This window comes from Pseudophryne corroboree, chromosome 5 (genome assembly GCF_028390025.1).
Source record: "Pseudophryne corroboree isolate aPseCor3 chromosome 5, aPseCor3.hap2, whole genome shotgun sequence".
NCBI lineage: Eukaryota > Metazoa > Chordata > Amphibia > Anura > Myobatrachidae > Pseudophryne > Pseudophryne corroboree.
The window spans coordinates 61071634-61098188 of record NC_086448.1 but is presented as its reverse complement, the minus strand read 5'-3'; the positions used below and the strand labels follow the sequence as shown (position 1 = coordinate 61098188).

Here is a 26555-nt window from a genome sequence, read left to right as displayed (position 1 = left end):
ATATGGCGAAACCAGGTTGATTTTGCCATGAAAATGATTGCCACTTTAAAAAAACAAAACAGGAGAATTTTACCAAAATCTCTCACTTTCTGATTCCCACACCCTATTACATTTCCCCCCTGGTTCAGATAAGCACATATCGGGCCAATTCTGATGCGTGAGTAAAGTAGAAACAGCAAGTAACTATGCACCTGGAACTAACTATGCAGCAATACAAGGGGGGGGGGGGGGGGGGGCGGCAGAGGCAAATAAGTTTATTATTTTTGCATGCAGTGTAAATACTGGCTGTTTTTGCATGTAGCCCCCAAATGCTAAACTGGTTTTACAACTTTACTGTGCTTGCTTTTTTGCTTTGATTAGAACCAGCAGTGTTATACTTAAACCATCTACTGTATCTCCTTTTTATTGTGATTTTCGACGGTCAGACTGGCCCGAAACTGCTGCTTCTCCTTATATTGCTGGACAAATTGTACAAGATCTGGTTTTGACCCATAAAATTACTTTCCTTTCGTTTTAGAAGAGATGACTGCAATATTTTAGTTTACGCCACTATTAAAATTTACGCCACTATTCCAGGACTTACTAATCTATTTAAGAATCGTCAGAGAGCTATTTTTCTGGTATAAATGCCGGGAAAAGTCTGTATTACCGCTTTTTCCTATACGATAAAGAATTAGCGCTGGAGGAATCGCCGGAAGTGAATGCCATTACCAGACGTTGGTCAAACATGTGCTTCCTGTCAAGACCCAGCTGTGTCACTCCAGCCAGCTCCCGAATGTGTCACTCCTGCTACCACCCTCCTATATCGCTCCAGCCAGCTCCCCCATGTGTCACTACTTCCAGCACCCTCCTGTCACTCCAGCCAGCTCTCCCATGTGTCACTCCTGCTACCACCCTCCTATATCACTCCAGCCAGCTCCCCCATGTGTCACTACTGATACCACACTCCTATGTCACTCCAGCCAGTGCTCCCATGTGTCACTCCTGCTACCACCCTCCTATATCACTCCAGCCAGCTCCCCCATGTGTCACTACTGATACCACACTCCTATGTCACTCCAGCCAGTGCTCCCATGTGTCACTCCTGCTACCACCCTCCTATATCACTCCAGCCAGCTCCCCCATGTGTCACTACTGATACCACACTCCTATGTCACTCCAGCCAGTGCTCCCATGTGTCACTCCTGCTACCACCCTCCTATGTCACTCCAGCCAGCTCCCCCATGTGTCACTCTAGCCCACCCTCATGTATCACTACAGCCCCCCCCCCCCATCCTCCATCAACTCGTGCCATTGCAGCAGTCCCTAATGTGTCCTCTGTTTGCTTGTGGGTGTCTCACATCTAATATCGGACTCCTTCAGTTTTCAGTCCCTGTAGTGCTGCTGCGTGTCAGGCTGGAGTGCAGCGGTTTCTGTATCTGTTGTGGTCACATGATTTAGAGTGTTGGGAGCCACATTTGAATAAAGAAAGATCCACAGGTTGGCCACCGCTGCTCTAGAATGACAGTTGCTGTTTTACTGGACACTAGAGACCGAGAGCGGGTCATATTTAATTTTTTTTGCCTCAATAGACTGTTTTGCTAACCTCCCCCTCCCTTCTCTTTAGCCCCCTATGTATTAAGGGTTTAAATCAGGGGTTCCCAAACTTTATTCAATCTCGCCACCTCTAGGCCAAAAGAAGCTCTCAACAGATTATTACATTTAAGGAATGCGTGCTGACCTGTCATCCTTAGTCAGTTATGTGGGGGTGGCTGTGCCGTTTCTAGAGGCGGACGCGCCGCGCAACTGCACTGGGCGCCCAACGCTGCACTTTTTCCTGATCTGCAGTCTGCTCCCCCTCCTCCCTGACATACTTTGCTCCGGGTGCAGAGTTTTGCAAAATGACGCGTTGTGTTGTGACGATGCAAACGCGTCATTCTGTGAAACTCCGCCTCCAGAGCAGAGTATGTCAGAGGGAGTGGAGGATGCTGGCGGGACTAGGCAGGCATTACCCCAGGCAAATAGCATTACAACACCCCTGCCAACTAGCATTACCCCTGGCAACTAGCATTACCCATCTCTGCCAACTAGCATTACCCCTGGCAACTAGCATTACACATCTCTGCCAACTAGCACTGCCAACTAGCATTACACATCTCTGCCAACTAGCATTACAACACCCCTGGCAACTAGCATTACAACACCCCATGGCAACGATTATTACCCCTGGCAACTAGCATTACCTCTGGCAACTAGCATTACACACCCCCTGGCAACGATCATTACCTCTGGCAACTAGCATTACCTCTGGCAACTAGCATTACACACCCACTGGAAATGATCATTACCCCTGGCAACTAGCATTACAACATCCCTGACAACTAGCATTACCCCTGGCAACTAGCATTACTCATCCCTGGCAACGAGCTTCACACCTGTCCCAGAGCATGAAACCCCTGGCAATGAGCATGGATCCCAGAGCATGAAACCCCTGGCAATGAGCAAGACACCCAGCCCATGAAACAGCTGGCAATGAGCATGACACCCAGCGCCTGAAACCCCTGGCAACCAGCAGGTAATTTAAAAGTAATTAGACTCTTTACTGTAGGGCATAATGTATCACGGGCATTGTGTGTGGCATAATATGGTTCATGGAGCATTACTTTGGGGTTTAATATGGTGGCATTTTTTTTTCCCCTGTGGTGGCTGAGGTCTGTTGGTGCGGAGTCAAAAACGCCCATTTTAGCAAGGACATGCCCATTTTAGCAAGGCCGAGGGAGAGTGGGGGGCGCATTTTTAATCTCACACTGGGTGCCAGATTGTCTAGAAACAGCCCTGGGGGGAGGACATGGTTGTGCTTCTGTTTGTCCACATATGTTTTATTTGCAGATCACATTGACCATAAATAATTTGGTTTGGTACTGGACCACCAACTGTGGCACCCCAGGGTGTCACAGCACCCAGTTTGAGAACCACTGTGGTATTTCCACAAATCAGTGGCTAAAGAGAATTGATTCATTCGATTTGGAAGCTTTATATGAATGTACCAATGTAAGAGAACTGGTCACTTACACAGTGACCAGACATCAGCCTATGAGATTGCTGGGCAACCCGTGACTAGGCTCATTGAGACACTGCCTGACTAATATTCATGAGGTCTGGCTTTATATTCATGAGAACCTGGTTTCAAGTGATTTGATTGGCTGCTTCCGCATGGATGGATGCTTCCTGTGTGTAATGGACAGGTTCAGGCTCTTATGTAACTGGAGTCTGCTCTTCTAGGCAGGAGTGTAGATATTTTGGAGGGAAGGCAAAGAAGTGCTGCTCTGGTCGCAAAAGCATTATTTTGATCGTCATGGTTACAGTTATTTGTATTGCCATGACTTCCCATGTTACTCCTGGCCTAATCTGCTGCTCATAAGTAATATCTTACTGTTACTGTATCACTTGTCCCTTTCCTCCTACATACGGTATCCCCCTATATGCCTCTCCCTTACTGCCCTCCGGCTTGTCTATGGGTGGTATTCAGTATGCCGGCTGTTGGGATCGCAGCGCTCAATATACCGGCCCCGGAATCCCGATACCCGGCATACCAACAACTATTCTTCCTCTTGAGGGTCCACGACCCCCTGGAGGGAGAATAAACAGTGTACCGTGCCCACAGCGAGCCCGCAAGGGGCTCATTTGCACTCGCCCAGCTGCCAGCATGCCGGTATAATGATACTCACCTCCCTGAAGTCCCACAGAAATCACTGGGAAAACTGTGCGGCAGCCATGTTGCCGGAGACCTACGCATACGCGGTAAAGAGGAGGGAGCCTGCACACGAGCCCCCTCCTCTCTTATACCACCCCTGATGACAGCCACACATTGCCATGTTGTCTGATTTTAAGCCTGTATGAAAAGTAGAGATGAGCAGGTTCGGATTTACCCAGATTTACTCGGATCTCAAAATGGCATCTTATTGGCTCTCGGATGTCACGTGTTTTGGTTAGCCAATAAGAAAAATTCGGATAAATCCGAACTGGCGTTAATTCTGGCGTTAAGAACTGAGTAAATCCGATCCTGCACATCTCTAATGAAAAGCTCACTTTTAGCTTGGTGTATGATCAATACATTTAAGCTATCAAGACCAGAGCAGGAGACCACAAGTGTCAGAGTGTTGACTTTGCTGAGCTGCTCTTCCCTGTGAGCAATACTTCTGGGTGTGGAAGGCAAGCAGGAGTAATAATAACGTGCCTGCGTGGGAAACAGTGTGAAACATGTCCTCATACCTGCAGTAAGGAGGTGTGAAAGTGCCAGTTACTCATCTGGAGCAGCTGGCTGACTCACAGGGCCACCCCTGTTATGTCAATGAACAGTAAGGCACAGAATTAGCTCAGGCTAGTCATCATTTCTGTGTGTGATGAGTAAGGTATACAAGTTATAGCGTGCATAGGGTGTATTTATAGTGTCTCATGTTTATTCGGTTGATCAGGATGAGAGATAAGATGGTGCAGTACTCTTGAGCAGGAATGGCCATGCTAGATTTTCTAGGTTTACCTCTGCCCCACAGTCATAGCGGCCTGGCTATTATCTAGGATCTTGTCACTGCCTAAAGATCAGTCAGGCTACATCCCTGTAGATAGTGGTGGTGGGACCCGTAAAATGTTGCCTTCCCTGCATGCAGGTGACAGGTTCCCATCCTGTATCTAGCTGTCAGTAGTATATATGGGAATATGGGTTGATCAGCGTTTAAATGATGTATCTTCGTATATAACGGTCATTCAGAGGTATGCCTCCATAGCAGGCTTTCTACTGTTCAAGGCTTACTCTATCTCCCCTCTCACATAAGAGGGATTTAGGATATTGGCCTTGAGTGGCTGGATTGGCCTTCTGGGTTTTGAGATTTAGATACTCGGCCATGGTGCTTCCACAGGTCACGGTAGATCCATTTAATGAAATTGTTGCTGCCCCAAAATGCCCATTCTCACTGAAAGACCGATCCAGCCAAATTACATCCAACTCCGAATAGAATAGAGATATGCGTAAATTGACATCTGTAAGCATAAACACGCCATTTGCGTCTGTGCACAGAGAACAAAACGACTCAAAATCAGCAGCTGTGATGTTAGCAAAAATAGGCTTTACTCCTTGACCCTCGTAGCCCTGGAGCGTTGGATCCAGTGTATCGTTCATATGGAGTATTCTCCATGTCCAGCTTCCTCTATATCCTACAGCAAGAGCTGCTGTCATGTATAGTAGAAGCAGGTACCATAGCCGATCTACTGGGGCTTTGAATGTCGGGAGTCCACCCCCAGGCTAGCTTCCTCCAGACTGTACAGCAAGAGCAGCTGTCATGTATAGCAGAAGACCGCTCCATAGCTGGTCTGCTGGGGCTTTGAATGTCGGGAGTCCACCCCCATGCTAGCTTCCTCCAGACTGTACAGCAAGAGCAGCTGTCATGTATAGCAGAAGACCGCTCCATAGCTGGTCTGCTGGGGTTGTGAGTGTAGGGAGTCCACCCCCAGGCTAGCTTCCTCCAGACTGTACAGCAAGAGCAGCTGTCATGTATAGCAGAAGACCGCTCCATAGCTGGTCTGCTGGGGTTGTGAGTGTCGGGAGTCCACTCCCAGGCTAGCTTCCTCCAGACTGTACAGCAAGAGCAGCTGTCATGTATAGCAGAAGACCGCTCCATAGCTGGTCTGCTGGGGTTGTGAGTGTAGGGAGTCCACCCCCAGGCTAGCTTCCTCCAAACTGTACAGCAAGAGCAGCTGTCATGTATAGCAGAAGACCGCTCCATAGCTGGTCTGCTGGGGTTGTGAGTGTCGGGAGTCCACCCCCAGGCTAGCTTCCTCCAGACTGTACAGCAAGAGCAGCTGTCATGTATAGCAGAAGACCGCTCCATAGCTGGTCTGCTGGGGCTTTGAATGTCGGGAGTCCACCCCCATGCTAGCTTCCTCCAGACTGTACAGCAAGAGCAGCTGTCATGTATAGCAGAAGACCGCTCCATAGCTGGTCTGCTGGGGTTGTGAGTGTAGGGAGTCCACCCCCAGGCTAGCTTCCTCCAGACTGTACAGCAAGAGCAGCTGTCATGTATAGCAGAAGACCGCTCCATAGCTGGTCTGCTGGGGTTGTGAGTGTCGGGAGTCCACTCCCAGGCTAGCTTCCTCCAGACTGTACAGCAAGAGCAGCTGTCATGTATAGCAGAAGACCGCTCCATAGCTGGTCTGCTGGGGTTGTGAGTGTAGGGAGTCCACCCCCAGGCTAGCTTCCTCCAAACTGTACAGCAAGAGCAGCTGTCATGTATAGCAGAAGACCGCTCCATAGCTGGTCTGCTGGGGTTGTGAGTGTCGGGAGTCCACTCCCAGGCTAGCTTCCTCCAGACTGTACAGCAAGAGCAGCTGTCATGTATAGCAGAAGACCGCTCCATAGCTGGTCTGGTTGGGTTGTGAGTGTAGGGAGTCCACCCCCATGCTAGCTTCCTCCAGACTGTACAGCAAGAGCAGCTGTCATGTATAGCAGAAGACCGCTCCATAGCTGGTCTGCTGGGGTTGTGAGTGTCGGGAGTCCACACCCAGGCTAGCTTCCTCCAGACTGTACAGCAAGAGCAGCTGTCATGTATAGCAGAAGACCGCTCCATAGCTGGTCTGGCGGGGTTGTGAGTATCGGGAGTCCACCCCCAGGCTAGCTTCCTCCAGACTGTACAGCAAGAGCAGCTGTCATGTATAGCAGAAGACCGCTCCATAGCTGGTCTGGCGGGGTTGTGAGTGTAGGGAGTTCACCCCCAGGCTAGCTTCCTCCAGACTGTACAGCAAGAGCAGCTGTCATGTATAGCAGAAGACTGCTCCATAGCTGGTCTGCTGGGGTTGTGAGTATCGGGAGTCCACTCCCAGGCTAGCTTCTTCCAGACTGTACAGCAAGAGCAGCTGTCATGTATAGCAGAAGACCGCTCCATAGCTGGTCTGGTGGGGTTGTGAGTATCGGGAATCCACCCCCAGGCTAGCTTCCTCTAGACTGTACAGCAAGAGCAGCTGTCATGTATAGCAGAAGACCGCTCCATAGCTGGTCTGCTGGGGTTGTGAGTGTAGGGAGTCCACCCCCAGGCTAGATTCCTCCAGACTGTACAGCAAGAGCAGCTGTCATGTATAGCAGAAGACCGCTCCATAGCTGGTCTGGTGGGGTTGTGAGTGTAGGGAGTCCACCCCCAGGCTAGCTTCCTTCAGACTGTACAGCAAGAGCTGTTATATAAAAAGCAAACCCCAAATATTAAGTCATGTCCATATTAAATGGAAGTCCATCTACCCTGAAGAAAGCATGTTTTGTGCCCCTCCCCCACCCTCCCCTCCTCCCCATCATTGTAAAGTGTTCTAGTTTTCTAGTCTGGCTATAGAAACTTTGCCATTTTAATATGCAGAGTAAGATGTGATATATTGGTTGGATCTTTCATGTAAGTATTTCTGTATTCATCAGAAACAAACATACGGAGACTGTACTTCCCTAACTATTTAGAGCCCTCCCAAAAAAGTGGTAGTACTATGTTTAGCTTGTGCAGTTTACGCGTCCTTAAAGATGTGACAGGAGATTGGGAGAATAGGAATTACAGTATAAACATCACACAGGTGTATTCCTGTCCCCCCTCCATCACAATCAACCGGGATGGAAATTGGAACATTATGATTTTATGTTCTTTAGAGGGGAACAATCTGAGGACTCGGAATTAGCTGTAAATTGCAACATTCTCATTTACGATAATATCTAACATAATAATATTTCACTCATCAGAATGGCATTTACCTGGCAGAAGAAATAAGGTTGGATTACGGATTTGATATGGAAATTAGATTGGAGTTTAAATAATGAATGTGTTTTAGAGCATAGGACCAGATTATACAGAAGTACTGTACTAGGCTTTCTGCCAGGGGTGTTTAGGTTTGGGAAACTGGTGTAGAAATCAGTATAATATTTACCTTACACAACTGGTGGGCTTTTGTCTACATTGCTCATCCATAGCTTTTTCCTGGAATAATGCTTTTATGGCCTAGCAGTGTGTATTTAGCCCTTGGTGCAGATTTATGTAGAATTCAGTCTATCTGCCGAATCTTTCATGCAGCATGTTATGGTGAAGAATCATAAAATGCGATTGTGAGAGTGTCCTTTAATCTTATCTGCATGGGAAGGCCAGTTGGATGGGTGTATTTTATTGAAGGGGGGGGGAAGTCTGTATTTTGTGTGATTTTTCTAACTAACTTGCAAGATTTGGTGTCGGGGGGGGGGGGGGGTTTGCAGGTGTGTAGTATAATACCTGTGGAATTTCTGGCAGATGACAACGTACATAATAACGCAGGTCAGAGTGACATAGCACAAAATGTTGCTTAACGTTTCCCAGGAGAGCTGTAAGCTGTATTTTATCTATGAAAGTCTTCTAGGAAATGACAGAACTACTCTCTGTTTAAGAAGGGTTTTCAGTGTATGTTGGTCAATCGTGCACTCTACAAATGCATAGCAATCCAATAATTCAGTCTCATGCTATATGCCTTATATTCATATAACGTAACTAAGGGCGAAGTTACTGCAGATCAGCTAATGGAAATCTTCTTGTGGAGGCAACTTAAAAATTGTTACTATAGATTTTCACAAAACAAGGAGGGTCATTCCGAGTTGCTCGCTAGCTGTTTTTAGCAGCCGTGCAAACGCTAAGCCGCCGCCCACTGGGAGTGTATTTTAGCTTAGCAGAAGTGCGAACGAAAGGATCGCAGAGCGGTTACTAAATAATTTTGTGCAGTTTCAGAGTAGCGTCAGACCTACTCAGCGCTAGCGATCACTTCAGACTGTTCAGTTCCTGTTTTGACGTCACGAACACGCCCTGCGTTCGGCCAGCCACGTCTGCGTTTTTCCTGGCACGCCTGCGTTTTTTCAAACACTCCCTGAAAACGGTCTGTCGACACCCAGAAACGCCTTCTTCCTGTCAATCATTCTGCGGCAGCCAGTGCGACTGAAAAGCTTCACTAGACCCTGTGTGAAACTACATCGTTCGTTGTAATAGTACGCCGCGCGTACGCATTGCGCCACATACGCATGCGCAGAAGTGCCTTTTTTTGCCTCATCACTGCGCAGCGACCGAAAGCAGCTAGCGATCAACTCTGAATGACCCCCAAGATTGTTTTCCCAATGCAGGTAACCTAATGGTTCCCGATTTCTCTGCCCAAAAAACGCGTGACTCTGAAGCTTAGAGGCTTACTTATGGGCACATAACATTCAATGGGAAATGCTGGCTTGGGGCCACATTACGGAACATAATGGCATCTGTATATGACAGGGATCCACTGAAGAACTGGCCGTGTAATGCGACTCTCATTGAAGATCATAATTTGAACAATGTCTTATGCGGTAAAGTTACACCAAATATATTAAGGCTAGTAACTTGTCATAATTTTTAGGAACAACCCTCCGACTTTCCCAGGTGCAGTTTAATACGTTCATTTCTCATACGTCCTAGAGGATGCTGGGGACCACATCAAGACCATGGGGTATAGGCGGTTCCGCAGGAGCCGTGGGCACTCTTAAGACTTTTCAATGGGTGTGAACTGGCTCCTCCCCCTATGCCCCTCCTCCAGACCTCAGTTTTAGAAATGTGCCCAGGAGACTGGATGCACTCTGAGGAGCTCTACTGAGTTTCTCTGGAAAAGACTTATGTTAGGTTTCTTTATTTTCAGGGAGATCTGCTGGCAACAGGCTCCCTGCATCGTGGGACTGAGGGGGCAGAAGCAGAACCAACTTCCTAAAGAGTTTCATGGCTCTGCTTCTGGCTGACAGGACACCATTAGCTCCTGAAGGGTACTGAACGCTAGCCGTGTCTAGATGCTCACTCCCACAGCACGCCGTCACCCCCCTCGCAGAGCCAGAAGACAGGTGAGTATAAGAAGAATGAACTTCTATCAAGTAAGTGATGGCTGAGGTCCGGCACGGCTGGCGGGAGCGCAGCGCGCCATTGCTGCCCACACACACAGGCACTGCAGGGTGCAGGGCGCGGGGGGGGCGCCCTGGGCAGCAAATATACACCTCAAAACTGGCTAAAAGGGGGCATAAGGTGCCGCTGGCACAGCCCTACCCCCGCCAGTATAAATATTACAGTGATTACTGAGTGTAAGGACACACCATTGCGGGGGCGGAGCTTCTTCCTCAGGCAGCCAGCTCACTGCTCAGCGCCATTTTCTCTCTCTCTCTCTCTCTCTCTCTCCTCAGGCTGCAGAGAACACGCTGGTCCTCTCCTCCACTTCTGACAAGTACAGGTTGATATTTGGGGGGCGGGGGCACAAGGTATTGTGGTGCATTTTATAGTGTGATTATCTGTATAAAAGAGCTATTGGGCTGTGGGCATTCTGTGTTCACACTCATTACATACTGGCGCTGGGTTTGTGAAATGGCTGCTCCTATACTGTGTCCCTCTGACAGATTTTACTGTGGGTCTGTCCCCAAATAAGTCCCAGTGTGTTTGTGAGTGTGCTGTACATGTGTGAGGCATGTCTGAGGCAGGGAGTTCCTCCCCGGAGAAAACCATGTTAGGGACACAGAGTTGTAATGTGGTGGTGCTGCCGGCACACGAAGAGCCTGCATGGGTGAAAGAGATATGTGACAGTATGCATCTGATTAACCAAAGATTAGATAAGTCTGACTCTAAGGCTGCGTGCTGGAGAAAATCTGTGGAAGATGTGATTTTTCAGGATGCTGTTATTCCTTATGCAGGCGGCCCCTCTGGGTCACATAAGAGACCATTTGCGAATGTTGTAAACACTGATACCGACACGGACTCTGATTCTTGTGTCGACGATAGTGACTCCAGAGAGAGAGATCATAAATTGGCGAAAAGTATACAATATATAATTGTGGCTTTAAGGGACGTGTTGGAGGTTACAGAAAGCACTCCTGTACCTAAGGAGAAGGCTTATTTTTGTAAGGAAAAGAAATCCAAAGTCACGTTCCCTCCTTCACACGAACTAAATGCTCTCTTTGAAGGGATGTGGGTGAAACCTGATAAGAAATTTCGTATTCCCAAAAGGATTCAGATAGCTTACCCTTTCCCGGCTGAGGACAGGAAAAAATGGGATTCACCCCCTGTGTTAGACAGTGCACTTTCCAGGTTGACAAAGAAGGTAAGACCGCAAAATGGAAACGACATTGAAATCCATTTATGTAACCAATGGTACGCTGCTCAGGCCCACTATTGCCTGCGCATGGGTGAGTCGCGCTATTGAAAAATGGTCAGAAAGCGTGTCATCAGAAATTGACACGATTGATAAAGATGAGATACTCCTTAAGTTAGGGAATATCAAGACGCTGCCGCCTACATGCTGGAAGCAATGAAGGATATTGGACTCTTGAGTTCACAAGCCGCTACCATGGCAGTATCTGCTAGGCGGGCGTTGTGGATTCGCCAGTGGAACGCGGATGCAGATTCCAAAAGAAACAGGGAGGCTCTCCCAAATAAAGGTGAGGTCTTATTTGGCGATGGCCTGGATGCGTTAGTCTCGGCGGCTACCGCAGGTAAGTCGTAATTTTTGCCCTCTGCGCCTGCACCGGCAAAAAAGACCCATCACCCGCAAATGCAGTCTTTTCGGCCCAATAAATACAAAAAGACGAGAGGTTCCCCCTTCTTTGCAGGTAGGGAAAGGGGAAAAGGAAAGAAGTCCGCAGCGGCTTTAGGTTCCCAAGAGCAGAAGTCTACTCCTACTTCTGCCAAATCCTCAGCATGACGCTGGAGCTCTCTTGCGGGAGGCCGCTCGGGTGTGGGCACGTCTCAAACTGTTCAGCCAAGGTTGGATTCTGTCTGGCCTGGATCCCCTGGGTGTTGCATATAGTATCCCAAACTGGAGTTTCAAGACGTTCCCCCATGACGATTTTTCAAATCGACCATGCCAGTTTCTCTGCCAGAGAGAAAAGCAGTAACAGCGGCAATCCAAAAATTGTCAGGACCAGGTCATAGTCCTGGTACCGTTGTCACAACAAGGGCGGGGTTTTTATTCAAGCCTCTTTGTTGTTCCGATCCTAAACCTAAAAGGTCTGAATTGCTACCTGAAAAGGTTCAAGTTCAAGATGGAATCACTTCGGGCTGTGATTTCCAGTCTGGAGGAGGGGGAGTACTTGGTGTCGGTGGACATAAAGGATGCTTACCTGCATGTTCCCATTTATCCTCCTCACCAGGCTTATCTGAGATTTGCGGTTCAGGATTGCCATTACCAATTCCAGACGTTACCTTTTGTCTCTCAACAGCGCCGAGGGTATTCACCAAGGTGATGGTGGAGATGATGGTCCTCCTTCGTCAGAAAGGAGTCAATATAATTCCTTATCTGGACGATCTCCTGATAAAAGCGAGATCCAGGGAGCAGATGTTGCAAAACATCTCACTCTCTCTGTTAATACTCCAACAACACGGGATGATCATAAATTACCCAAAGTCACAGTTGGAACCGACGACAAGGTTGTCTTTACTCTGGATGATTCTGGACACAGAAGTTCAAAGAGTATTTTTGCCATTGGAAAAGGCTGTGGAAATACAGAAAATGGTAAAACAGATACTGAAACCATCCTGTGTGTCGATCCATCAGTGCATTCGGTTGTTGGGGAAGATGGTGGCGGCCTACGAGGCCGTACAGTTTGGCAGGTTCCATGCCAGAGTATTCCAGTGGGACCGGTTGGACAAGTGGTCGGGGTCACACCTACACATGCACCTAAAGATAATCCTGTCGTCAAAAACCAGGATTTCACTCCTGTGGTGGTTACACAGCTCTCACCTACTAGCGGGACGCAGGTTCGGGATTCAGGACTGGGTCCTCGTAACCACGGTTGCAAGTCTCCGAGGCTGGGGAGCAGTCTCTCAGGGAGAAAACTTCCAAGGACATTGGTCACATCAGGAAGCCTGCCATCACGTAAACGTGCTGGAGCTAAGAGCCATTTACAACGGCCTTCAACAAGCGGTACATCTTCTTCAAGACCCTCCCGTGCAGATCCAGGCAAACAATGTAACAGCAGTCGCGTACATAAACAGGCAGGGTGGAACGAAAAGCAAAGTGGCAATGGCAGAGGCGACAAAAATCCTCCGCTGGGCAGAAAAACATCTACAAGATCTGTCTGCAATATTCATTCCGGGAGTAGACAACTGGGAAGCAGACTTCCTCAGCAGACACGATCTCCATCCAGGAGAGTGGGGCCTCCACCAAGAAGTCTTTGCAGAGGTGACAAGTGTTTGGGGAGTTCCTCAAGTAGACATGATGGCGTCTCGCCTCAACAAGAAGCTTCAGAGATACTGTTCCAGGTCGAGAGACCCTCAAGCAATAGCAGTGGATTGCGCTAGTGACCCAGTGGGTTTTCCCGTCAGTGTATGTCTTCCCTCCACTTCCACTGATCCCAAAGGTACTCAGGATCATAAGAAAAACAAGGGTTCGAGCAATCTTCATTGCCCCAAACTGGCCAAGGAGGGCTTGGTACCCAGATCTTCAGCAGTTGCTCATGGAAGATCCTCGGCCTCTTCCTCCTCGGGAGGACCTGCTGCAGCAGGGGCCGTGCGTGTATCAAGACTTACCGCGGCTACGTTTGACGGCATGGCTGAGCGCCGGATCCTAGCCAGGAAGGGTATTCCCAAGGAAGTCCTCCCCACTCTTATTCAGGCCAGAAACGGAGTAACGTCGAAACATTAACGCTGTATTTGGAGAAAATGTGTCTTGGTGTGAATCCAAGAAAGCTCATACGGAAGAGTTTCACTTAGGACGTTTCCTCCATTTTTTACAGGCTGGTGTGGAGGCGGGCCTCCGATTGGGATCAATCAAGGTCCAGATTTCGGCCTTGTCAGTGTTCTTCCAAAAACAATTGGCCTCTCTTCCAGAGGTTCAGACCTTCGTGAAAGGGGTTCTGCACATCCAGCCTCCAGTGGCACCATGGGACCTTAACTTGGTGTTGCAGTTCCTTCAATCGGATTGGTTTGAGCCTCTACAAAAGATAGAGTTGAGGTTTCTCACTTGGAAAGTGGTGATGCTTTTGGCTTTGGCATCTGCAAGACGGGTGTCTGAATTGGGGGCCTTGTCTCACAAGAGCCCTTACCTGATCTTCCATGAAGATAGGGCAGAGTTGAGAACTCGACAACATTTTCTTCCTAAGGTGGTTTCCTCTTTTCACATAAACCAACCTATTGTAGTGCCAGTAGTTGCTGACACATTCACTGAATCAAAGTCTCTAGATGTGGTTAGAGCTTTGAAAATCTATGTTGCTAGAACAGCTCGTATACGGAAAACAGAGGACCTGTTTGTCCTGTATGCTCACAACAAAATTGGGTGTCCTGCTTCCAAGCAGACGTTGGAACAGAAATACGATTCAGCAAGCTCATTCTACGGCTGGATTGCCGTTACCGACGTCGGTAAAGGCCCACTCCACTAGGAAGGGGGCTCATCCTGGGCGGCTGCCAGGGAATCTCGGCATTACAACTGTGCCGAGCTGCTACTTGGTCAGGGTCAAACACATTTGCAAAGTTCTATAAGTTTGACACCGTGGCCGATGAAGACCTAAAATGTGGTCAATCGGTGCTGCAGGGTCATCTGCACTCGCCCGCCCGTACTGGAGCTTTGGTATAAACCCCATGGTCTTGATGTCGTCCCCAGCATCCTCTAGGACGTATGAGAAAATAGGATTTTGATACCTACTGGTAAATCCTTTTCTCCTAGTCCGTAGAGCAGGCTTTCCCAACCACGGTCCTCAAGGCACACTAACAGTGCATGTTTTAGTGATATCCAGGTTTCAGCACAGGTGACTTAATCAGTAGCTCAGTTATTCTGATTTAACCATCTGTGCTGCAGCCTGGATATCACTAAAACCTGCACTGTTGGTGTGCCTCGAGGACCGTGGTTGGGAAAGCCTGCCGTAGAGGATGCTGGGCACCCGACCCAGTGCGTACTTTACCTGCAGTTTTAGTTATTCGGGTTACACAAGTTGTGTTATCTTAGTTTCAGCATGTTGCTGCAATTGTTTCATGCCTGTTGGCGTGTGTTATGTTGAATGCCGTGTGTGCGGCACGGTTGAGGTGTGAGCTGGTATGTATCTCACCACTATTATTAAAGTAAGTCCTTCCCTCGAAATGTCCGTCTCCCTGGGCACAGTTCTTATAACTGAGGTCTGGAGGAGGGGCATAAGGGGAGGAGCCAGTTCACACCCATTGAAAAGTATTAAGAGTGCCCATGGTCTTGATGTGGTCCCCAGCATCCTCTACGGACTAGGAGTAAAGGATTTACCGGTAGGTATCAAAAATCTGTTATTGCAGTTTTGTTAATCATCAGCTTTTTCCATTAGGGATCATTACTCTATAGTGCGCAGGCGTCAGACACTTCTGCTCGCCATCTTTCTAATGCATTATGGGTGGATTGTATTTTCCTTTTTTTTTTAATACTTCATTTATTTTGTCTTAACCATGAAAGTGGCGTAACATGGACCACTACTAAAATACTAAGGTTTGCGCTACATTAAAAAAATAAATGATGTATAGGTGTAAGGAAGAATCGTTTTTTATTGTATCCTCAAAATGTTAGTGCATATTTTAAAAAGTGGTTTTAAAAAATGCCATTGTTAAAAAAAATAATATATATATATATATATATATATATATACAGTATATTTCAAGTGTAACATTTAAAAAGGTTATCCTCAAGTAAAAAGGTATTTTCATATGTCATTTTAAGTTTATAAAAAATATTGTTTGCTCTTTTCTGCCATTATTCCTCTCTCTTGATTTTCTGATATGTGGTATTTCCCCCTACATTTGGGGCACAAACCCTCTTCCCCACCCTCCTGTTTCCCATATCTACTATTTTCTTTATCTTGATGGTTTTAATACGTTTTTGCGTTTTATTTGAACATGCCTATTTATATTCATATTTACTGTCATCGGCTCAGTTTTTTTACTCCACTTGTGTGGTTTGATCATCCATTTGGTCATGTGATGTCTTTCTAATTCTTGGTTTGTTTGTTTTTTGTTTGATTTGTTTTTTTAGTTCTGCTCTATCGTCTCAATGTCATTTTTACTGCTTTTAAAAATGATAAATAAACCGTAAAAAAAACTGCTTGGGACCAGAAGTATTTTGGATGTTGGATTTTTCTATAATTTGGAATATTTGTATACCATAATGAAAGATGTCTGGGATGGGACCGAAGTCTAAATACAGAATGCATTTGTTTCATATATCCCTTATATACATTCAATGAATATACTGGTGAATTGAAAAACGTTAAATGTGTGATAAACAGTGGCCACTGAAATTATGGCTCATTAAATTATAATAATTGTAAAAACAACACTCCAAAAATATATATTGGCTACAACCCGATTGCAAATTAGTCCAATTTCCAATAAGACCAGTTGATAATGTTCTTTGGTGGTAAATCAGCTGCGCCTTCAGTGTTTAAAACCGTGACTGATCAACAGTGACAATCAAAATATGCGTACCAGATAAGAGAAGATTATTGGCATGTAGTGGTAGCCTTGCCAAAACTTCCTTGGTGTTCCTCCTCCCACGGTCATTCAGACGTTTCGTGGCAATTCACATACGCAGAGGATGGAGACGATATATCAATAAAGTGCACTTCATATTATAAAGTGACTTCCTGCTTACATGCATAAAAGGTGCTTACGTGCTTAATGTACAAAAAAGTGTGTTAATCGTAAGTGCCACCTTATGGTCATGCACTTATTAACCATGCACAAAGGATAGAGAGAATTCACACTTTGACTAAAAGAAACTCTGAGGTACCACTCACCTTTTTTAAAAGTTCATAAGACCCTGGCGAAGTCATCAGAGTTATCCAAAAAGCAGAGAACCTTAAAACCAAAAAAACTCCCAACAGGGAAGAAAACTTCTGATAGTGTAATACCATTTTTACACATTTAATACAATCAAAAATACACAAACATTAAAATTGACTCGTACAATTTTTAAAAAGATATAGGCTTATCTGTATGTCCCGTGGCAGAGCGGGGAACCAGCGGTTAATACCCAACGCGTTTCGTCCCTTTAAATGTTATGGGACTTCCTCAGGGGTCAGATATATGTCAGGATGTTGGATTTTTCTATAATTTGGAATATTTGTATACCATAACGAGAGATATTTGGGATGGCACCCAAGTCTAAATACAGAATGCATTTGTTTCATATATCCCTTATATACATAGCCTGAAGGCCCTTATATACAATATTTTTAATAATTTTGCTCAAAAAGTCTGTGTACATTGACCCATCAGACAGCAAAGGTGTTGCTATCGCAGTCACACTCAAAAGATTCTGTATTTCACAATTTATGGGAGACTCAACCTGTATGTATGTATGTATGTATGTATGTATGTGTGTGTGTGTGTATATATATATATATATATATATATATATATATGTATATTATTATTATTTTTTATAGTTCTGCTGACGAATAACTCTCGATTCCCTTTCCAAGCCTTTCTCATGTGTACTTTTATGTTTCGCTTTGATTTTTAGGACCGGTCCATGAAAGTACTGTATAGCATTGCTATTTTTGTGAATGCTGTTTCCAGAGAAGTTAATGATGCATTCATTTTGTGCTTATCTGTATGTCGTATGGGATTTGTTTACAGGATTGGAGATAGAAGTTGTGTTGTTTACTTGACAGGCTATGTTGTTAATTTAATTGCTTTAATCCAAAACTCACATTTGAAAGGAAATTCTGAAGATAAGATAAGATAGAGTTTGGTGCTCTCCCCAGCTGTCCTGCTTCTCCAGCTAGTTAGAGAGCTCGGAACGCAGTGAGTTGGGGACTCATCCGGTTTAGGAGCACAGCACCAAATGCTGTATAAGTAGGAGCATATTATTCTTACCATAACTTAGACAACTCCATCCAAAATAAAGTTTTAGGCTTTGACGCCACTTAAGGAACAGTGTAACTCCACCCTCCGCCATGGCTACAGAACACGGCTGATGATGACTGAGCTCAGGAAAGTGTCTTCTCAATGAAGGACTGCTGATATCCTGCAGTTAGAAAACAGTCTCTAGGTTATATTGTCCGGTGTGTGTAATGTGTACCATGCATATTCTCTCCTAATATAAAGTGTTCCCCTGCACAGCGGGTATGGATTCCTCCGCCTAGATTGTATGCCTACAATGATATCTCATGTACAATCATTACTGTTTCTCCTTGTCTCCTAGTGGGGGTTTCCCTGGACTCTGCAGACAGAAACGTGGAAGATGAAGATGAAGAGGTAGCGGTCACCCAGAGCTCTGCCAATTTCACTTGTCCTATAACACAGGTACAATACTTTCTGCTTGTTCTATGTGTAATCATGTCCTGGGCCTCACACCTATAGAAAGTAGTACAGATAGTATTCAATATAGAGCCTGTATTTGGAACTTTAATCCCATAGTCACTACACCTCTACTGTTTACATACTAGCACATGGTAATATCCACAGCAACCGGAACCTGTCATGCTGCCCTCACAGCGTCAGGAGCACTACATGCTGCCCTCACAGCACCAGGAGCACTACATACTGCCCTCACAGCGCCAGGGTCCCTACATGGTTCCCTCACAGCGCCAGGGGCCCTACATGGTTCCCTCACAGCGCCAGGGGCCCTACATGGTTCCCTCACAGCGCCAGGAGCACTACATGCTGCCCTCACAGCGCCAGGAGCACTACATGCTGCCCTCACAGCGCCAGGAGCACTACATGCTGCCCTCACAGCGCCAGGAGCACTACATGCTGCCCTCACAGCGCCAGGAGCACTACATGCTGCCCTCACAGCGCCAGGAGCACTACATGCTGCCCTCACAGCGCCAGGAGCACTACATGCTGCCCTCACAGCGCCAGGAGCACTACATGCTGCCCTCACAGCGCCAGGAGCACTACATGCTGCCCTCACAGCGCCAGGAGCACTACATGCTGCCCTCACAGCGCCAGGAGCACTACATGCTGCCCTCACAGCGCCAGGAGCACTACATGCTGCCCTCACAGCGTCAGGAGCACTACATACTGCCCTCACAGCACCAGGAGCACTACATGCTGACCTCACAGCGCCAGGAGCACTACATGGTTCCCTCACAGCGCCAGGGGCCCTACATGGTTCCCTCACAGTGCCAGGAGCACTACATGCTGCCCTCACAGCACCAGGAGCACTACATGCTGCCCTCACAGCGCCAGGAGCACTACATGCTGCCCTCACAGCGCCAGGAGCACTACATGCTGCCCTCACAGCGCCAGGAGCACTACATGCTGCCCTCACAGCGCCAGGAGCACTACATGCTGCCCTCACAGCGTCAGGAGCACTACATGCTGCCCTCACAGCACCAGGAGCACTACATGCTGCCCTCACAGCACCAGGAGCACTACATGCTGACCTCACAGCACCAGGAGCACTACCTGCTTCCCTCACAGCGCCAGGAGCTCCCCATCATGTCCCCACAGCACCAGGAGCACTACATGCAACCCTCACAGCACCAGTAGCACTCGATGCTGCCCCCACAGCGCCAGGAGCACTACATGCTGCCCTCACAGCAACAGGAGCACCACATACTGCCCTCACAGCACCAGGAGCACTACATGCAACCCTCACAGCACCAGTAGCACTCGATGCTGCCCCCACAGCGCCAGGAGCACTACATGCTGCCCTCACAGCAACAGGAGCACCACATACTGCCCTCACAGTACCAGGAGCACTACATACTGCCCTCACAGCGCCAGGAGCACTACATACTGCCCTCACAGCGCCAGGAGCACTCCATCATGTCCCCACAGCACCAGGAGCACTACATGCAACCCTCACAGCATCAGTAGCACTCTATGCTGCCCCCACAGCGCCAGGAGCACTACATGTTGCCCTCATAGCACCAGGGGCACCACATACTGCCCTCCTTACTTAGTGCATATTGCGGGGAGGAGCACTGGCATGTAGCTCTGACCTACAGCGCTCACTCCAGGATAACTGATTTCTTATACAGATATAGCTTGCAGCTGGATTAAAGCAGTGTTCTATAAGAGGGCAATGTGCACAGCTATCACACAACAATATCATTATTTATACAATTGTATAGTTATTTAGGTTGGGCGAAAAACAATCCATTTAATTAAACACTTTAAAAAACATACAGGAGCAACGTGCCAGTATAATGGCGCTATGAAACCCTGTATCAGTGCAGATGAGGGTGGCAGTCTCAGTAACTGGGTCTACAAGCTAAATCCGCCTTCTTCCAGCTGCAAGGGACGTCGTTGTGTCCTGCAGACGCTCCATGCGCTCTGTGCTGTTACCTGTTGTAGTGTGTGACCTTTGCACACAGCAGACTTTCCCCCTCGCTGTCACAGGTGTGTAGGTCCTTAAATATGCTTAGGGGTATATTCAATTAAAGTCGTATCCATTCAGACATGTATTTGTCGGAATGGATCCGACAACCCCTATTCAATCCCATCTTAATTCGACTTTTTCAAGTCGAATTTAGATGGGACGCAGAGGAAGAGAAGGGGGGCGAGCTGCGGGGGGACAGCCGGCGGGCATACAGGGAAGATCAGTGCTACAGTAGCGCTGCAGCTGGGCTGAGTGACATCCAGCTGCAGCGCTATGTAGCGCTGATCTCCCTGTATGCCCGCCGGCTGGCCCTGCGGCTCCCCCCCCTCGCATCTCAGTCCGACATTATTTTGATGTCTGACTGAGATGGTCGTGGTTTTGGCCCCGGTTTCGACAAAAACACGTGGATCGGCAGCTATTCCGCCGATCCACGTGCTTTTCGACAAGTCGAATTTCTCGACTTGTCGAAAAATTTAGCAAAATATTGAATAGGTCGAATCAGGATTCGACCTTAAAAAGTCGAAAACTGCCGTCTTTTCGACAGACTGCAGTTTTCGACTTCAATTTGAATATACCCCTAAGTCTGTTGTATCCCAAAATGTACATGCAAGTCAATGTCAGATCTGTCAAATGGTGAGGATTTTAATTGAATTTTTATTATTATAATTCTTATTATTACATATTTTAGGGGAGAATTCAATAATCCACGGTAGATTACCGCTGGCTAATTGATGGCCCGGGGCTATTCAGTTAGCCCTGAAACCAGCAGTCAACGGGGAATTTTTTTCACCTGCCTTAGGTGGAAAAATCCCTGTTAAGTCGGGGGATAATGGGTCCAGCCACCCTATGAATACACAAATCTGTGAACCTCTCTGTACATAATATCTGCCTATACAATGAGTGAGTAGGACTGTACTGGTACATTGTAGTATAAACCTCTTATTTCTGCACAGCTTGGGACAGTGATTCTGGAAGTGTCACCACCTTACTTCTTACACTTGTTGCTAATTTTATACCTGTTGTGAAATTGTAAAACTGAAAGGGGGCGTCCACTCAGGTCATTAAGTACTGCACGATATTTACCTTTACCAGCTATCTGGCATCCTGGATAGATTATGGAATGTTCCTATAGCAACCGGATGGATTCCATTGTCAGCTACTGTACATTATCCAGCTGCTAAGAACATAAGCGGTGGGAATGTGTACGGTATACGGCTCATCTATCGGCTGTTCGAGAATACATAGTGCAGACACTATCCTTCCGTGTAACCGTTGCCTGCATATGTTTCATATACTGTCGCTGTATCCAGTTACATCCTCCTACAGTAAATGTGTCACCGGAACCAATACCGCGGTCTGAGCTAACGTTTCACGAGGGTTGCTGCAGTCTCGGATACATTTTGCTCGCAGTGCCCCCAAACAAGAGGCATTTTGGGCAGCTGTGCAAGGGCAGCATCTAGTCCAAGTTTTTCCCAAGAGAATAGAGCGATATACAGTTTGCGATGTTGATTCCAGGATAAGACAGCAGCAGACAGGGCACCTGGGTTGCACCAGGGCTGGCCAGTGTTAGTAGTACAGAAGTTCCAGCAATCTATGCTTACACAGTATCACTCGATGCAGGGTGTTAGGTTAGTAAATACTGCTTGTTGTGCCTCACAGAGGTGAAATCAGAAACAGCAGTGTTCTACCTACTGTAACAGCTGCATATCATACATACAGTCACAGCACTAGCTAGGGAGCGTTCCGTATATTAGGTCAGCAGTAATCACGTCGGCATCCAAAATGCCGACACAGAGCATGTCGGCGTTCAGCGTGTTGTCACTGATGAATTGATGACATGGACACAAAGTAAACAATCCAGTTTTCAGCTATGCTGAACTGTAACCTTAACCCGTGTCGACATTTTCACCAAAAAGTGTTGACTTTTTGAATGCTGACCTAGTCAGTGTGGACAGCGTGACTGCATGTCGGCTAGGGATACGTAAGGCATATGCAGTATTGTGTCGTTCATAAATATCCAGATATAGAATCAAGAACCGCATAGATTTGTATTAGCAACACGCATAGCCATACATACATGGTGCGATTATATACGGGTAGCATGACAATACAAAGTGGGAGACGGTGGTGAATGGAGGAAGAAACCCAAACGTTTCTGGAACAATCTGTTTCTCATGTAATAGCGCATTGTAGGTATACATCTATATAATTATTCACTGCAGTTTGTCCAGTCTCCGCCATGCGCAGTGTCAGTTGTAGCGTCCGCGGTGACGCACACACGTATCCACGCCCCCTTCCAACAGCTCCCACTGCAGCAATAGAGACACATACGCACGCCCCCTGCTATCGGCTCTAACTGCGGCATTGGAGACACATACGCGTGCCTCCTGCCATCGGCTCCCACTGCGGCACTGGAGACATACATACACACACACCCCCTACCAATGTCTCCCGCTGTGAAGGGACATCGGGGAGTAAGGGGTGAGGTGCGGCAGACAGGAGACGGGGATCATCCAAAAGATGTATTGACTGAGGGGAGTTTAAGGGGAGGGAGGGGACCCCACAAAAGATGGGTCCAGTATGCTGGTAGTAATATTAGTGCCAGTCACCGGCTAAGATTGCAGTGTTTCGGAAGCCAGTGTGTTCCCGCCCACTCTGATATGCCAGTGTTCCTGTGAGTCTTGTTCTCATCTTATCACAGATGGAAATGGTGAACCCAGTGAAAAACAAAGTGTGTGGTCACACGTATGAGAGAGAAGCCATAGAGCGGATGATCCAAAGCAGACACCAGAAGAAAAAGGCCACCAGGTGAGTTTCTACGTGTACATTTGTGCTTGGTGTAACATAGAGGTGACACAAGTGTCATATGACACGAGATGAATCTGGTGCATCCTTGTGGCTGGTGCTTCCTTGTGGCAGTGAGCTGTGAGTGGCCAGTTTTTCCTTTTGGCAGTGAGCTGTGAGTGGCTGGTGTTCCTTGTGGCAGAGAGCTGTGATTGGCTGGCTCTTCCTTGTGGCAGTGAGCTGTTAGTGGCCGGCGCTTCCTTGTGGCAGTGAGCTGTGAGTGGCTTGCACTTCATTGTAGCAGTGAGCTGTGAGTGGCTTGCACTTCCTTGTAGCAGTGAGCTGTGAGTGGCTGGCGCTTCCTTGTGGCAGTGAACTGTGAGTGGCCGGTGCTCCCTTGTGGCAGTGAGCTGTGAGTGGCCAGTGCTTCCTTGTGGCAGTGAGCTGTGAGTGGCTGGTGCTTCCTTGTGGCAGTGAGCTGTGAGTGGCTGGTTCTTTCTTTGTAGCAGTGAGCTATGAGTGGCTGGTGCTTTCTTGTGGCAGGGAGCTGTGAGTGGCCGATGCTTCCTTGTGGCAGTGAGCTGTGAGTGGCCGGTGCTTCCTGGTGGCAGTGAGCTGTGAGTGGCTGGTCTTCCTGGTAGCAGTGAGCTGTGAGTGGCTGGCGCTTCCTGGTAGCAGTGAACTGTGAGTGGTTGGCGCTTCCTGGTAGCAGTGAGCTGTGAGTGGCTGGAGCTTCCTTGTGGCAGTGAGCTGTGAGTGGCTGGTCTTCCTTGTAGCAGTGAGCTGTGAGTGGCTGGCGCTTCCTTGTGGCAGTGATCTGTGAGTGGCTGGCGCTTCCTGGTAACAGTGAGCTGTGAGTGGCTGGCGCGTCCTTGTGGCAGTGAGCTGTGAGTGGCTGGCGCTTCCTTGTGGCAGTGAGCTGTGAGTGGCTGGCGCTTCCTGGTAGCAGTGAGCTGTGATTGGCTGGCGCTTCCTGGTAGCAGTCAGCTGTGAGTGGCTGGTGCTTCCTGGTAGCAGTGAGCTGTGAGTGGCTGGTGCTTCCTGGTAGCAGTGAGCTGTGAGTGGCTGGTGCTTCCTGGTAGCAGTGAACTGTGAGTGGTTGGCGCTTCCTGGTAGCAGTGAGCTGTGAGTGGCTGGAACTTCCTTGTGGCTGTGAGCTGTGAGTGGCTGGTTCTTTCTTTGTAGCAGTGAGCTGTGATTGGCTGGCGCTTCCTTGTGGCAGTGAGCTGTGAGTGGCTGGCGCTTCCTTCTAGCAGTGAGCTGTGAGTGGCTGGCGCTTCCTTGTGGCAGTGAGCTGTGAGTGGCTGGCGCTTCCTTGTGGCAGTGAGCTGTGAGTGGCTGGCGCTTCCTGGTAGCAGTGAGCTGTGATTGGCTGGCGCTTCCTGGTAGCAGTGAGCTGTGATTGGCTGGCGCTTCCTGGTAGCAGTGAGCTGTGAGTGGCTGGTCTTCCTGGTAGCAGTGAGCTGTGAGTGGCTGGCGCTTCCTGGTAGCAGTGAGTGGCTGGCGCTTCCTGGTAGCAGTGAGCTGTGAGTGGCTGGTCTTCCTTGTAGCAGTGAGCTGTGAGTGGCTGGTGCTTCCTGGTAGCAGTGAGCTGTGAGTGGCTGGTCTTCCTTGTAGCAGTGAGCTGTGAGTGGCTGGTGCTTCCTGGTAGCAGTGAGCTGTGAGTGGCAGGCGCTTCCTTCTAGCAGTGAGCTGTGAGTGGCTGGCGCTTCCTTGTGGCAGTGAGCTGTGAGTGGCTGGCGCTTCCTTGTGGCAGTGAGCTGTGAGTGGCTGGCGCTTCCTGGTAGCAGTGAGCTGTGAGTGGCTGGCGCTTCCTGGTAGCAGTGAGTGGCTGGCGCTTCCTGGTAGCAGTGAGCTGTGAGTGGCTGGTCTTCCTTGTAGCAGTGAGCTGTGAGTGGCTGGTGCTTCCTGGTAGCAGTGAGCTGTGAGTGGCTGGTCTTCCTTGTAGCAGTGAGCTGTGAGTGGCTGGTCTTCCTGGTAGCAGTGAGCTGTGAGTGGCTGGTCTTCCTTGTAGCAGTGAGCTGTGAGTGGCTGGTCTTCCTTGTAGCAGTGAGCTGTGAGTGGCTGGCGCTTCCTGGTAGCAGTGAGCTGTGAGTGGCTGGCGCTTCCTGGTAGCAGTGAGCTGTGAGTGGCTGGTCTTCCTGGTAGCAGTGAGCTGTGAGTGGCTGGCGCTTCCTGGTAGCAGTGAGCTGTGAGTGGCTGGCGCTTCCTGGTAGCAGTGAGTGGCTGGCGCTTCCTGGTAGCAGTGAGCTGTGAGTGGCTGGTCTTCCTTTTAGCAGTGAGCTGTGAGTGGCTGGTGCTTCCTGGTAGCAGTGAGCTGTGAGTGGCTGGTCTTCCTTGTAGCAGTGAGCTGTGAGTGGCTGGTCTTCCTTGTAGCAGTGAGCTGTGAGTGGCTGGTCTTCCTTGTAGCAGTGAGCTGTGAGTGGCTGGTCTTCCTTGTAGCAGTGAGCTGTGAGTGGCTGGTCTTCCTTGTAGCAGTGAGCTGTGAGTGGCTGGCGCTTCCTGGTAGCAGTGAGCTGTGAGTGGCTGGCGCTTCCTGGTAGCAGTGAGCTGTGAGTGTCTCTCCCACAAAGCGTTGTATAGTCCCCAGAAATGACTCCTGTGCAGGTAACACTATACATTGCTGATAATGGACGTTTGCACCCACTGTCCTGAGGACTCCGGGTCAGTACCATGCAGCCAGTGTTGGGATGTGCTCTTCCCTGTTCTTGGCTTATATTCGTATCTGGCCTTGGAGCAATTAATACTTTATTAGTGTAGGGTAATCTGTGGATGGCATCGCAAGTCCAATCCTTATAAAAAATCCCCAAATCATATTTACCTGACGACGCCCTTAGAGGATGTGTCCCTCTTTTGTGGACTATATATTTAAATAGACTCAGCAAATAATTCGTATCACAGCATCCTCCAGCCTAGCTGCTATACTGCATTAGATACACTCTGTAGCAGAGTATATCTAACACCTTGGTCTGAGCGCTATTCTCAGTCTCCTACTCTCCAACAGGTGAGATGACGGCTTGCCTCCCCTCCCCCCGCCCATTCTCTCCCCCCGCCCATTCTCTCCCCCCAAAGCCCCCTCCCCCCATTGCCACTTCACCATCAGGATTCTGGTGAGACTGCCTCCATATCTCTTTCAGCCTCTTCTGTGGGATTAGAACCTCTTAAAGGCTCCTGGACTGCGCATACGCCCGCTCCTGAGACAACATAGGATGTAGTCCTTGTTCTGTGCCCAAATAATAACAGCATCTGAGTTGGGGCACTGCATGCTGTCTGCCGTGCTGCCCCCAGCTAGTGGCACCCCTAAGCACATGTCTCCCATGCCTAGTACCACACACAACTCAGACTAGAACGCAACACACCCTGACACAACCTCAGACCTGTTCTTTTGCATGTGATGACATTGTTGCAACGCAGAAACAGCCCCATACTGTCCACAAAGTCTTTCACAGTTGCACAATTATTCAGGGCTTTTATGTATTATA

At 48.3% G+C, this 26555-nt stretch overlaps 1 protein-coding gene across 4 annotated transcripts in view; it reads left to right on the top strand.

Annotated features, from left to right (window-relative positions):
- Positions 1–26555, top strand: part of NSMCE2 (NSE2 (MMS21) homolog, SMC5-SMC6 complex SUMO ligase) — a 461402-nt gene that overhangs the window by 433487 nt on the left and 1360 nt on the right. For all 4 annotated transcript variants that reach the window (XM_063921296.1, XM_063921298.1, XM_063921299.1 and 1 more), the window contains 2 exons: positions 18163–18263; positions 22991–23097. In XM_063921296.1, the coding sequence (XP_063777366.1) occupies positions 18163–18263; positions 22991–23097 (208 nt within the window). The remainder of the gene's footprint in view (positions 1–18162; positions 18264–22990; positions 23098–26555) is intronic.